At 41.5% G+C, this 14622-nt stretch overlaps 1 protein-coding gene across 1 annotated transcript in view; it reads right to left on the reverse strand.

Annotated features, from left to right (window-relative positions):
* The window catches only part of LOC108802805 (MAGUK p55 subfamily member 5-like), a gene marked incomplete at its 5' end in the record, with an annotated part of 56310 nt that overhangs the window by 12195 nt on the left and 29493 nt on the right, over window positions 1–14622 (reverse strand). Inside the window, 2 exons of the mRNA XM_018574660.1 lie at window positions 11039–11116; window positions 14290–14451. Coding sequence (XP_018430162.1) covers window positions 11039–11116; window positions 14290–14451 — 240 coding nt within the window. The remainder of the gene's footprint in view (window positions 1–11038; window positions 11117–14289; window positions 14452–14622) is intronic.

Here is a 14622-nt window from a genome sequence, read left to right on the forward strand (position 1 = left end):
CTACTCCAACCTTATTTAATGACATAACCCCCATAACTTTCTGATACCACATGCACATTCTCTCCCCCAATATGTAGCACCACAACATAGTCTCCTCTCACATCTCGAGGAATGGACAAGAACCACCCCTCCTACACACCCCTATGCCTTACCCCCTTCCATCCTACCCCATCCCCCTTTCTTCCTCCCTCAACCCCCACCCCCCCTCCTCAATGATCCCTCTGAGCTGTGCTTACTCCCTCTCCCTTCCTCCAACTCTACACTTAGAAGTTTCCTTGGAATGCACCTTGACAACCTTTCACAGTAGATAACCTTTTATTAAGCAGCGAAAACGTTTATACGATGAAACTTTCCTGGCCTTCAAATACTCCCGGTCAACGTACACAACAATACAAACTGAAGCAACTTTATAGCAACAACCGGGCTCGTAAGCAACGCATGTCTCACATTTGGCCTCTAACGCACAATCAACAAAAGTGCCCCCGTCAACCAAAGCACTCCCTGGAAACTTTTGCTTGCCCTTACCCCTTTGGATGCTAATGATATGTACTGTATTACCTTACTGCCATTTCTTTTAACCCACCTGACAGTTTTCCCTTTTATGTACGGTTACTGCTGGTCAACCTGATACTTTTGTATAACAATAAAAATTTACTTGTGGAAAAAAAAAAAAAAGACTCATTGATCATACAAAGACAATACATGTTTGGATATTTTCATTTTTATTTGTTCAAAGTACACAAGTGCGGAAGAGGGAGATTTTGTCAACATGGTACTGATGTGACCTCCTGTCTTGGCTGCAATCAGGGAAGAAAAGGAAACTCACTTTGCCGACCAATGCTGCTTTCTTTCCACTAAACCTCTTACCTTCTGGCTCAGTCATTAAGGTCTCCAGCGCTTTAGCAGAGAGCAACATGTGGGAGATATTTCACTTACTCGCCACAAAAGTAGAAAGCGAGTCTCTAGCCAAATGCATCAAACAGGGGGCCTTAAAAGTGGGGACTAGAATTTCATATTTGATAGTACTACAGCCTTTCAAGACAGCAGCTATAAAAGCACTCCAGGAATGTCAGCATCAAATATATATCTATTTTCATCCCTGAATGGAAGATAACACAAACTGTAATCTCTGTAATAATTCCAGGCTAAATGGCGAAGAAATGGAGAAATGGAGCTCTGTGCAGCATGGAGAAACCATGCTGCACAGAGCTAGAACTATATATAGTGCAGGGCCCTCATAATCCAAGAAAGAACATTCTCTTCCCTGTCGACTTTGTATAGTAAAGGATGACATTATAAGATTTGCTGAGAGGGCAATTTAATTTCAGTTGCACTAACATTTAGAGTTTAGCGGACCTCTCCCGCTAAAGTATACACACAAGACACCTCCTAATGCTATACTCTAAACTTAACATTTATTTCCTCAATACAGATCAACTTGCTAAAAAAGAAAAACATTATTAATGTCATTTAAACTTGCTGGATGAGTCATTAAGACTGTATTAATAGCATAGTTAAGGTTTCCATTTGCCAGCATGATCAGAATCTAGTGTATACACAGAGGAACACATGGCAGTGTGCAGAGAGGTCATGCTAGAGATTTGTGACACTGACATGTATGGGCTCACCAAGTATCATAAACACATGGATCGGATCTACACTGGAGTGTACAGGCATCTCTATCCAGAGCACATACAGGAAAACACTGCCAACTTCCCATACATTAAACATGTCATCCGATCAGCACCAAACCAATTCCACATAACAATAGCATTGTCTTAATTCCAAATCATCATAGGGAGGGGTGCTAGATTCATCCCAAACTTCCCATTGTAGATAACACAGCAGCTATACAGCAACCGTCCCCCGTGTGATCATTCATTCTGCAGAGGATCACACTGCTAATTGGGGAACACAAGTCTCCTCTGCAGTTGTAGAAGTCCAAGAACCAGCATTTACAGACTGTCGGGTCCATGCCGGGACTTGTAGTGTCACATCAGCTGCGGATCTACAGGTTGGATTCCCCAATCTGATCTATAGAACTGGCACGTCTTACCTTTGTCCACTGATGCCTATCTGGATCGGAGTAAGTCCTATCCACAGCTATCCCTGTATCGCTGTGGCATGATTGCTCAAGAGATCTCAAGGCACAAAAGACAGCCCGAGCTTGTCTTTCTCTGTTCCCTTCCCCCTCCGGGAGAGATAAGGCAGCTAGCACGGCCACATAATAAATCAGCTCAGCCACATACCGTGTTTCCCCGAAAATAAGACAGTGTCTTATATTTTTTTTTTCACAAAAAAAGACACACAGCCCGGTGCTCTGCTGGTCTCTGCAGGTGGGTGCAGGGCTCCAGGGCTGTGCCTGTCTCTGGGGGTGCCGGGAAAGAGGAGGAGGAGACGTGGAGCCAGACAGGCACTGTCAAAGACAGCTGTCTCAGGTCCCCAGCAAGCAGGGGAAATCCGGTTATACTATGAATGCTTTCTATTTTTACCATCACCTTGCCGGTTGCTTCGGCCTGCTGCACAGGTTCAGCCTCTCCTTGTTGTGAAGTTCCCTTTGTTCAGGTGGCTAAATGCGATTTTATAAGGGAAGCCTCCCCCCATATCTTCAGAGTATGGGGTGCAGGAAATGGCATCTTGGGATCCTTTCATATTCGTTTGCTTCCTCCATGATGGCGGCATGTTGAAGACACCTGCTTGGCCTCCTGGTCTTCTGATTCTGAAGAGACCATGACTGAGCTGCATCATCAGAAACTATGGTTGTACTGGAATAATCACATGCATGGAGAGAGGACAAGTAGGATCCACTCCATTTTTAGGGGCATGGTAATTTCTGAATGAAATGAATCAGCGAATGATTTTATAGTGAAGCTGCTATGGATATGCTGTGTTGCTCATCCGTGACTGCAGTTACCTTGTGTTGGTGCAGATCTCACCACACACAGCAATATCTAAAGTCACAGGGGATGGACATTTACAATCAGCTTTTCTTCAGTTCAACAAACCAAGATTACTCACTCGCAAGAGAAACAAAAGTCCTTTTCAGGGTTCTTCTTGTTGGTTATATGTTTAGATAAAGCACTGAGATCTTGAGGAATGCTAAATTGAGTTTTACTTTACTTGAATATGCATTTTGAAGAAAACAGAAAGGAAAATAACTTCCTGTGTTTCATAGACAAGCTAGCACACAGAGACTAGCACTGCACTACAGCGCCATCTACAGCTCAAAAGGACATATCAGTATATTAGTACAAAATCGACCAGTAGCTCCCAGGTTGTGGGAGCTTGCACAAGTTTGAGCATATCCTGTTCAGGATCCATGGGTCCGGTTAAGAATTCAAGATGGACACTTGTCAAGTTTTTCTTATCTTCCAGTCAGTCAGTTTCATTCCCATCAGAATTCCTTGGTGTAAGCAAGGCTCTAGGTTCAATGTACACATATCCAAATGATGTCTCAATCTTTCCAGTCCAGGAATATCAAGCTTTTTATCCTCTGTTTTTTTCCTAGTGGGAAAACCAGGAGACTTAAGACTAGTCTTGGTTTTGAATGCTTTGAACAGAGAGATCAGGATCCAGATCTTGCATATGTAATCTCTGTATTCAATCACTTAAGTCATCAACAGGCTATAGGATGTTGTGCCTGGCAGAGGTGCATTCACGTTCCTGTACACCTGCCTGTACTTTCTCAAACGCCTTGCTTGCCATTCTTAAGTTCCCCTTTGTCTGTTTATCTGCCCTTTGGCCTCGACCACAGTCCTAGGTCATTTTCCAATTACATGCAGTTACTGCCTTCTTGAGGAACAAGTCGTTAAGGATTACTCTATTTGTGGGGACATCCTGCTGATAGTTCAGCATGCTCATACTCTGCCAGTCACCAGGAACATTCTAAGTTAGATCAAATTTACCGCTAATCATGAATACGGCGCTGAACTCCCAAGAATTTACTGGCTGACACAAAGCCACAAAGCCTTGGGCAACAATTAATGTTTTCTTATTCAGCAGTTTCCTGTGGATCAGCAGGAAGTGGGTTATCCAGATCTTAACCTGGTGGTAATCCCTAGGAGCACAGACTGCAGACACGCCTTGTTAAGAGTGAGCTTTCCAATGGCAGGAGTATTGGATATTTTAATGCTTATATGTTTCCTTCAGTCTTACTGGTTTCAGGCTCCTAAATAGGACCCTCAATTATCAAGGTAGGGTGATGGCAATCATTTATCTGTGGCCCATCCATCCAGGGTTCTCTCTCTTGTAGACTCTGACCCTTGAATCTTCTACTCATCCTGAAAATTCAGACCTTCTACAGTAGATGCTACATCCTAAATTACCCTAGGCGGCTTGGAAGCTGGAAGTAAAGTCTGCATTGCCTGGATTACTCATCTTCAGTCATAGATTGTTTGTTTGTATGCTAGAGCACCTACTAAATGTCACAGTGTGGAATGATAAATTCCTAGACTTCGCAAGCTCAAAGGGTTTTGACTCTCTTGCCCTTGCCATGACAGATATATTGGAGTTTCTTCAGGCAAGCATTATGTACTTGGGTGTCAGTGTCCTCTATCTGCATCCTCTGAGACAAAATGGGCAGCTCATTTATTGATAAGCCAGCTTTTAAGGGCTTGCACAAGAATTTACTCTTAAGGAAAGTCGCTTCATTTTCCCTTAGAATTTACAAATAGTGCTGGATATGTTCTTCCTTCTCGACTTCATCTAGATTACACTTACTCAGATGGACAGTAACATGTAAAATAGTTTTTCTTACAGCAATCGCCTCAGGGAGGAGTGTCTTGGATAGTCAAGCTTAGGCTGCAAAGCATCTTATTGCTACTATTTCCCAGACAGGATAATCCTATACATGGCAGCATACGGGGCCCGCCCATGGCTTTCGCATTGAGTGCTTGTTAAGAGAATGACAGAAGGTACTTTAGGGGGAGTCTAACTTTCTCTATGATCCCCCCCTTAGATATCTCAAAAGGTAAATCCCACCTATTCTTTTCTTATCTTAAGACATTTCAAAACTGAATTACTCTCAGCAGAACTCATTGACGCGTAGATATTTGTCGACCCTCAACCCAAAATCTCTTTATGGAAACTTAAAACAAACTGTATGAATAGGCAACATAAAACAGTATTTAGTACATATCTGCAATACATGAAGCACATTTCCCTAAGTTGTATCCCTTTATAAAAGCTGCAAATATAAAGCATACCTGTTTATCTGCTAGAAATCTAGTGTGCTCCTAATTTACTGTTTGGGATGACTGAACAGTGCCTTTGCAGCACTGAAATTCCATGCAGCATTTTCAGCCTTGTCTTCTGGACTATAGAACTCTGCTCCTTTCCTACCCCTCTCTGTCTCACTTCCCATGCGCACATTGGTTTATTTCCTAGCAAAACAATGCTGCAAACAGCTTGCCCAGACAATATGCATAGGAAAAAAGCTGGACCTGGCTTCCTAGATAAATTACACTAATTCCAATCACCACCAGAACCTGCTGCCCTAAGACCCTAAAGATGGCATACACATCTGCTGTGCTTAATGGTGCTAGATCATGGGAAACATCTTTATCAGATCGTATCAGTTTTTCGCACTTTTCTCTACATGTTGAAAAGAGTCCAATACCTTTGCCTGATAATGGATAAAGCATCCCTGAATAAAAAAAAGTACTAGGGCCTCTACCGTAGAATATGTGCCTTACACCACATTTCCCTTCTATCAAACTAACCTTTCCTCTTCTCACCTTTCTTATTCTTACTTTCCCCCCCAAACGCCTCTATTTTATTATTTATCGTGTCCCTTCTCCAATCTTTTAAAAAGACCCTATCTGCTTTACAATAACAAAATGGAACCCCTACCTACCTTCCCTGCTCCTCCCACTCTTCGTCTCCCTTTACACAAACACATCCTTAGACCCCTCAATACATTTGACCTAAAAATCCTCAAACATGTAAAGTATGAGATAACGAAGTTACAAAAAAACAAAACAAAACTGCCATCTGCATGTGATTAAGTAGTGCTCTCTTAACACGCACAATGCACATTAAAGGGTAAGTTCACTTTCGCAAGTAATTTGGGAAAATTGAATAACCCGCTCAAATCTGGCCCCCTCTCCCCACATTCTCTCCCCCAGCGCTATACTTGCTTTTCGGCGCACGGTCCTTCCCCCTCCGCCAGTACGGGTGTACTATCCATACCCCATACTGCCGTCCAGCACAGCTCTGCGCTATAGATTTTCGAATTTGACTCAGGTCAGGTGACCACGCTGACCAATGAGACGCGCTTTTTCGCATAGATAAATAGGGTTTTGGTTAAAATCATTTTTTGTATCAAAACAAGTAGATTGTCATGAGGGACAAGTAAATTGGACCTCCGCTTTAGCCCTTGGATAAGAAGTTTTGTAAAAAAAAAATGTCCACACCCCTGATGATCTATGAAGCTAGTAGAGGTCAATGCTATTACCCCTTTTCAAACCAATGCTCCGACTATAGATTTCTGGGGTTGAAGAGCCACACAAGTACCATGGTTGCATGTAGCCCTTGGGGCTGCAGATTGGGCACCAGGAATATAAGCAATAGTAAAACAAAATTCTAATAACAGCTACACTCAACACACACAATGAAAAGAAAAACTTACCACAGTTTCCCTTGCTGGCGGAGGTTTTGTCTGTTGACTTGGAATAAGTACAAAAGACAATGTCCCATGCATTTCAGCCTAGTATAAAACACACAAAAAATTAACAGATAAAATATTTACCACATTCATCCATATGAACCAATTTCACTTATGACACAAGCAAAAAATCTGGCTAGAACTGTCTTAATCCGAAACAGGGCTCACTTATTGCTATCACATTCTGGTGGTTTAAATCAAGCCATCTTATATTTAGGAGGCTCCAATAGTTCTAATCCATAGTACATTGCATCTTTTAGCTCTTCAAAAGGTCCATAAAAAAGGCATCATCTTCTTCATTGCAGAAAAGAGATCAAGAAAGAATGATAGCTTTCTAAGAATGGTTATGTCCTCAACTGTGGGCATAAAAACTGTTGTGAAAGATCTCAAACACTAAAATCCTGGTGATACATAAAATCCAACCACCATCCACACAACTTTTTTTGGTGCCATAAAATGCTTTTCACTGGTAGTTCATTGGAGGGCAAAGGACTGCATTCTTCAATGTGTGGGTATAGCTTCTGCCTTTAGGAAGTTTGTACACTATACAAATCAAAAGAAGCACAGCCCTATATCTAGTTGTTTTACCTGTGCGCCTGCATACAAACTTAGTAGTAGCAAAAGCAGTGAGTAACAGCAGAAGGCAGAAAAAAAACCTTCCATAACACAAATTTGAATTCATCTAGATATAGTCGCACTAGGCTCCGGAACACCTTTGTAGGGGTCATCCAGAATGAAGAACAGAGAATCAAACTTCCTCTCAACTCTAACAGCCCTTACAACATCAAGTGTGTAAAGGGAAATTGTCATGGGATGGAACAGAGGTGGACAAAATGAAGTACAACGTCGTCTAAGTTTTAAAGAGCACACGACCCATATTTACAAGACTACTTTTTCCTTGTAAAGATTGAGGAACGGTAGAACAAGGCTCCCAGCTGTGATACCCTCCTTGCTGAAGTAATGGCTACAAGTAAGGCAACCTTCTGGGTCAAGGTAACCAATTACTCTTTTGAATGGGTTTGAAAAGAGACTTCTGGACAGTAAGGACCAGATCCAGAAAGGGGAGGCTTTACAGGGAAGCAATGTAAGTAACCTTCTGAAGGAAGGTACAAGCCAGTAGGTGGTTATCCAACTCCACACAAACAAGTTTGAGCAGTTTACATGGTTGAAACAGTGTTTATATGTCAATACATTATTAGGGATATTTTGGGTGCGTACTAACTATAGAACCCAGGTAAGCTTGTAAGTGACAAGTATAGACAGCACACTTCGGGTATACACAGAGTTTCAAACCAAGCAGTGGTTAGCCAGAGGCAACAGGAACAGTATTGCTAAGACTGAGATTTGTCAGTAGGTGGTGGCCAGAGGTAAAAGCTGACCTACACCTCTCTGAAGGAAACTCAGGAATTGGCCCTCCAAGTAGGTCAGAGGGTTTAAACTTAAAGGCTCAAATCGAGAATAGGCTTTCCAAATGCAGTGGTAACCCTTACAAAAGGATGGTTAATGCACTTAAAGAATGGTGAGATCCCTCTCTACCACCATCCCACTTGCTGTGCAGTAGCTATCTGAATAAGGGATTCACAGGAAGAGACCAAGTATTCCCACTAATCAACAACAGTACAAAATGGCAGAAAAAACATGGGCATAATAACTATGTATAAATAGATATATGGTCCATATAGTGAGCTCGGTGCCAAATAATTCACTTTAAGGTCACTGCAAAGGACACGGGGCACTCTTTGCGTGCGGAGGAAAAGAGTTTAAACTTTGCATACGGAAAGGTCTCTTCACAGTTAGAGCTGTGACAATGTGGAACAGACTCCCTCAGGAGCTAGTTCTAGCTAGCTCAGTTAACTGTTTCACAAAAAAAACCTGCGTGTATTCCTAAATGCACAGAATATTACTGAATATTGAGTTCTTATAGGTTTATTAAGCACCAGAGATTGTTGATCCAGGGAATATCCGATTGCCTTATGGGATCAGGAAGAAACATTTTTTCCCCTGTTGGAGCAAATTGAACCATGCTTTATAGGGTTTTTCTTTTTGGCCTCTGGATCAACAGTGGGTAACTGAGGGGCACTGCATTCTGTATAGGCTTTTTTTTCCTCTTTCATATCTCTATAACTTGAACTCAATGGACTTGTGTCTTTTTTCAACCTATGTATGTAACAAGGTTTCAAAGAAGCCAGTGGAAAATAAGGACCACAAAATAAATAAAAAGGAGTTGCTCCATACCACACAAATTACCACCAAGAAAATACAGCGTGCTGTTTAGTGAACAGGCTTACTAGGACAGCTGATTTCTTTATTATTGGTCTCCTGCTGGGGAGATTTATATTCACTTCCTGTAACGCAATCAACATAATTGTAAATTGCCCCCGTTTAGACAGTTGCCCCTGAAATGTTTTCCTTGCTTTGGAATGCTTCTCCCCTTATTCCTGTTCTAGTGACAACTGTACAATTTTGGATTCTCCATTGCTCTGTGTCCCAGTGACAACGGTTGGCAGGACAAATGGAGTAAACCTCCCCAGCGCACACACACGCGCACACACACACACACACACACACACACAAAATTGCCCCCGTTTAGACAGTTGCCCCTGAAATGTTTTCCTTGCTTTGGAATGCTTCTCCCCTTATTCCTGTTCTAGTGACAACTGTACAATTTTGGATTCTCCATTGCTCTGTGTCCCAGTGACAACGGTTGGCAGGACAAATGGAGTAAACCTCCCCAGCGCACACACACGCGCACACACACACACACACACACACACACACACACACACACACACACACAATGTCGACCCTCAACCCAAAATCTCTTTATGGAAACTTAAAACAAACTGTATGAATAGGCAACATAAAACAGTATTTAGTACATATCTGCAATACATGAAGCACATTTCCCTAAGTTGTATCCCTTTATAAAAGCTGCAAATATAAAGCATACCTGTTTATCTGCTAGAAATCTAGTGTGCTCCTAATTTACTGTTTGGGATGACTGAACAGTGCCTTTGCAGCACTGAAATTCCATGCAGCATTTTCAGCCTTGTCTTCTGGACTATAGAACTCTGCTCCTTTCCTACCCCTCTCTGTCTCACTTCCCATGCGCACATTGGTTTATTTCCTAGCAAAACAATGCTGCAAACAGCTTGCCCAGACAATATGCATAGGAAAAAAGCTGGACCTGGCTTCCTAGATAAATTACACTAATTCCAATCACCACCAGAACCTGCTGCCCTAAGACCCTAAAGATGGCATACACATCTGCTGTGCTTAATGGTGCTAGATCATGGGAAACATCTTTATCAGATCGTATCAGTTTTTCGCACTTTTCTCTACATGTTGAAAAGAGTCCAATACCTTTGCCTGATAATGGATAAAGCATCCCTGAATAAAAAAAAGTACTAGGGCCTCTACCGTAGAATATGTGCCTTACACCACATTTCCCTTCTATCAAACTAACCTTTCCTCTTCTCACCTTTCTTATTCTTACTTTCCCCCCCAAACGCCTCTATTTTATTATTTATCGTGTCCCTTCTCCAATCTTTTAAAAAGACCCTATCTGCTTTACAATAACAAAATGGAACCCCTACCTACCTTCCCTGCTCCTCCCACTCTTCGTCTCCCTTTACACAAACACATCCTTAGACCCCTCAATACATTTGACCTAAAAATCCTCAAACATGTAAAGTATGAGATAACGAAGTTACAAAAAAACAAAACAAAACTGCCATCTGCATGTGATTAAGTAGTGCTCTCTTAACACGCACAATGCACATTAAAGGGTAAGTTCACTTTCGCAAGTAATTTGGGAAAATTGAATAACCCGCTCAAATCTGGCCCCCTCTCCCCACATTCTCTCCCCCAGCGCTATACTTGCTTTTCGGCGCACGGTCCTTCCCCCTCCGCCAGTACGGGTGTACTATCCATACCCCATACTGCCGTCCAGCACAGCTCTGCGCTATAGATTTTCGAATTTGACTCAGGTCAGGTGACCACGCTGACCAATGAGACGCGCTTTTTCGCATAGATAAATAGGGTTTTGGTTAAAATCATTTTTTGTATCAAAACAAGTAGATTGTCATGAGGGACAAGTAAATTGGACCTCCGCTTTAGCCCTTGGATAAGAAGTTTTGTAAAAAAAAAATGTCCACACCCCTGATGATCTATGAAGCTAGTAGAGGTCAATGCTATTACCCCTTTTCAAACCAATGCTCCGACTATAGATTTCTGGGGTTGAAGAGCCACACAAGTACCATGGTTGCATGTAGCCCTTGGGGCTGCAGATTGGGCACCAGGAATATAAGCAATAGTAAAACAAAATTCTAATAACAGCTACACTCAACACACACAATGAAAAGAAAAACTTACCACAGTTTCCCTTGCTGGCGGAGGTTTTGTCTGTTGACTTGGAATAAGTACAAAAGACAATGTCCCATGCATTTCAGCCTAGTATAAAACACACAAAAAATTAACAGATAAAATATTTACCACATTCATCCATATGAACCAATTTCACTTATGACACAAGCAAAAAATCTGGCTAGAACTGTCTTAATCCGAAACAGGGCTCACTTATTGCTATCACATTCTGGTGGTTTAAATCAAGCCATCTTATATTTAGGAGGCTCCAATAGTTCTAATCCATAGTACATTGCATCTTTTAGCTCTTCAAAAGGTCCATAAAAAAGGCATCATCTTCTTCATTGCAGAAAAGAGATCAAGAAAGAATGATAGCTTTCTAAGAATGGTTATGTCCTCAACTGTGGGCATAAAAACTGTTGTGAAAGATCTCAAACACTAAAATCCTGGTGATACATAAAATCCAACCACCATCCACACAACTTTTTTTGGTGCCATAAAATGCTTTTCACTGGTAGTTCATTGGAGGGCAAAGGACTGCATTCTTCAATGTGTGGGTATAGCTTCTGCCTTTAGGAAGTTTGTACACTATACAAATCAAAAGAAGCACAGCCCTATATCTAGTTGTTTTACCTGTGCGCCTGCATACAAACTTAGTAGTAGCAAAAGCAGTGAGTAACAGCAGAAGGCAGAAAAAAAACCTTCCATAACACAAATTTGAATTCATCTAGATATAGTCGCACTAGGCTCCGGAACACCTTTGTAGGGGTCATCCAGAATGAAGAACAGAGAATCAAACTTCCTCTCAACTCTAACAGCCCTTACAACATCAAGTGTGTAAAGGGAAATTGTCATGGGATGGAACAGAGGTGGACAAAATGAAGTACAACGTCGTCTAAGTTTTAAAGAGCACACGACCCATATTTACAAGACTACTTTTTCCTTGTAAAGATTGAGGAACGGTAGAACAAGGCTCCCAGCTGTGATACCCTCCTTGCTGAAGTAATGGCTACAAGTAAGGCAACCTTCTGGGTCAAGGTAACCAATTACTCTTTTGAATGGGTTTGAAAAGAGACTTCTGGACAGTAAGGACCAGATCCAGAAAGGGGAGGCTTTACAGGGAAGCAATGTAAGTAACCTTCTGAAGGAAGGTACAAGCCAGTAGGTGGTTATCCAACTCCACACAAACAAGTTTGAGCAGTTTACATGGTTGAAACAGTGTTTATATGTCAATACATTATTAGGGATATTTTGGGTGCGTACTAACTATAGAACCCAGGTAAGCTTGTAAGTGACAAGTATAGACAGCACACTTCGGGTATACACAGAGTTTCAAACCAAGCAGTGGTTAGCCAGAGGCAACAGGAACAGTATTGCTAAGACTGAGATTTGTCAGTAGGTGGTGGCCAGAGGTAAAAGCTGACCTACACCTCTCTGAAGGAAACTCAGGAATTGGCCCTCCAAGTAGGTCAGAGGGTTTAAACTTAAAGGCTCAAATCGAGAATAGGCTTTCCAAATGCAGTGGTAACCCTTACAAAAGGATGGTTAATGCACTTAAAGAATGGTGAGATCCCTCTCTACCACCATCCCACTTGCTGTGCAGTAGCTATCTGAATAAGGGATTCACAGGAAGAGACCAAGTATTCCCACTAATCAACAACAGTACAAAATGGCAGAAAAAACATGGGCATAATAACTATGTATAAATAGATATATGGTCCATATAGTGAGCTCGGTGCCAAATAATTCACTTTAAGGTCACTGCAAAGGACACGGGGCACTCTTTGCGTGCGGAGGAAAAGAGTTTAAACTTTGCATACGGAAAGGTCTCTTCACAGTTAGAGCTGTGACAATGTGGAACAGACTCCCTCAGGAGCTAGTTCTAGCTAGCTCAGTTAACTGTTTCACAAAAAAAACCTGCGTGTATTCCTAAATGCACAGAATATTACTGAATATTGAGTTCTTATAGGTTTATTAAGCACCAGAGATTGTTGATCCAGGGAATATCCGATTGCCTTATGGGATCAGGAAGAAACATTTTTTCCCCTGTTGGAGCAAATTGAACCATGCTTTATAGGGTTTTTCTTTTTGGCCTCTGGATCAACAGTGGGTAACTGAGGGGCACTGCATTCTGTATAGGCTTTTTTTTCCTCTTTCATATCTCTATAACTTGAACTCAATGGACTTGTGTCTTTTTTCAACCTATGTATGTAACAAGGTTTCAAAGAAGCCAGTGGAAAATAAGGACCACAAAATAAATAAAAAGGAGTTGCTCCATACCACACAAATTACCACCAAGAAAATACAGCGTGCTGTTTAGTGAACAGGCTTACTAGGACAGCTGATTTCTTTATTATTGGTCTCCTGCTGGGGAGATTTATATTCACTTCCTGTAACGCAATCAACATAATTGTAAATTGCCCCCGTTTAGACAGTTGCCCCTGAAATGTTTTCCTTGCTTTGGAATGCTTCTCCCCTTATTCCTGTTCTAGTGACAACTGTACAATTTTGGATTCTCCATTGCTCTGTGTCCCAGTGACAACGGTTGGCAGGACAAATGGAGTAAACCTCCCCAGCGCACACACACGCGCACACACACACACACACACACACACACACACACACACACACACACACACAAAAATCAATCTCATCAATACAACAATCTTTAACATCTCCCCACTCTCTTCAATGCAAACAAAATATGTCTTCAGACAAACTTTAAAGCAGCCAAATTGGGATAACACCCATTTTAAATTTGTTACAGGTTTCTCATTCAAATAGCAAAACCTTAACCTATTGAATTAATTGGATGCACAGATACCAGTGCTAATACTTGGCATTTTCACGAGAACTACCAGGGTTGCAGCGGTGACTGGGCCCTGGCGCTCCACCACTGTCCTGAAATCATTAGTCTGTATTTGTTTCAGAAAAACTGTCCAATGACAATAAGAAAACAAAACAAAAGGAATCAGTAATTGGTATCTGTGAGTACTTGGACGTGTATCAGCACTTGTAGGTGGTCTGGAAAAAATGGTATCAGTGCATTTCTAATATATAACGAATTATACATTAAAACAGGGGAACACAAATCCCAGGAGCCCTCTAGCCAATGCTCTTTAAAAATGACAGCTGCCTTCTAACTTTTGAGTTTCTCTCTAGTCTAGTTTTGGAGCTGGAAAAGTATCAGTACTTGTACCAAGTACAATACTTGGTATCTGTGCATCCCTAGAATTCATTCAGATTAATTTCAAACTTACCAGTAGCTCAAAAACATCATTGACATCTTTTCCTCGAATTTCAATACCATTTATTTCCAAAATTTCATCTCCTTCATGCAAAAGCCCACTCTTTTCAGCTGCACCTCCTTTGACTATTCGGCTGATGATGACAGAGTCTAGTTCATTCCGTACTGTGGCCCCCTGCAAGAAATAAGCTAGCCTAAGAATGAAAATGTATTAACATTGGAAGTGTACTACAGATAATGGTTAAAGTAAACCTGTTGTCTGTGAAAATTAGTTTGTTAATTTATTTCAGGTATTTGTATAGCGCCAAGAATTTTTGCAGCGCTTTACATAGTTGCACATTCACAT

The sequence above is a fragment of the Nanorana parkeri genome, unplaced genomic scaffold, assembly GCF_000935625.1.
Source record: "Nanorana parkeri isolate BGI_ZX_2015 unplaced genomic scaffold, ASM93562v1 scaffold3131, whole genome shotgun sequence".
NCBI lineage: Eukaryota > Metazoa > Chordata > Amphibia > Anura > Dicroglossidae > Nanorana > Nanorana parkeri.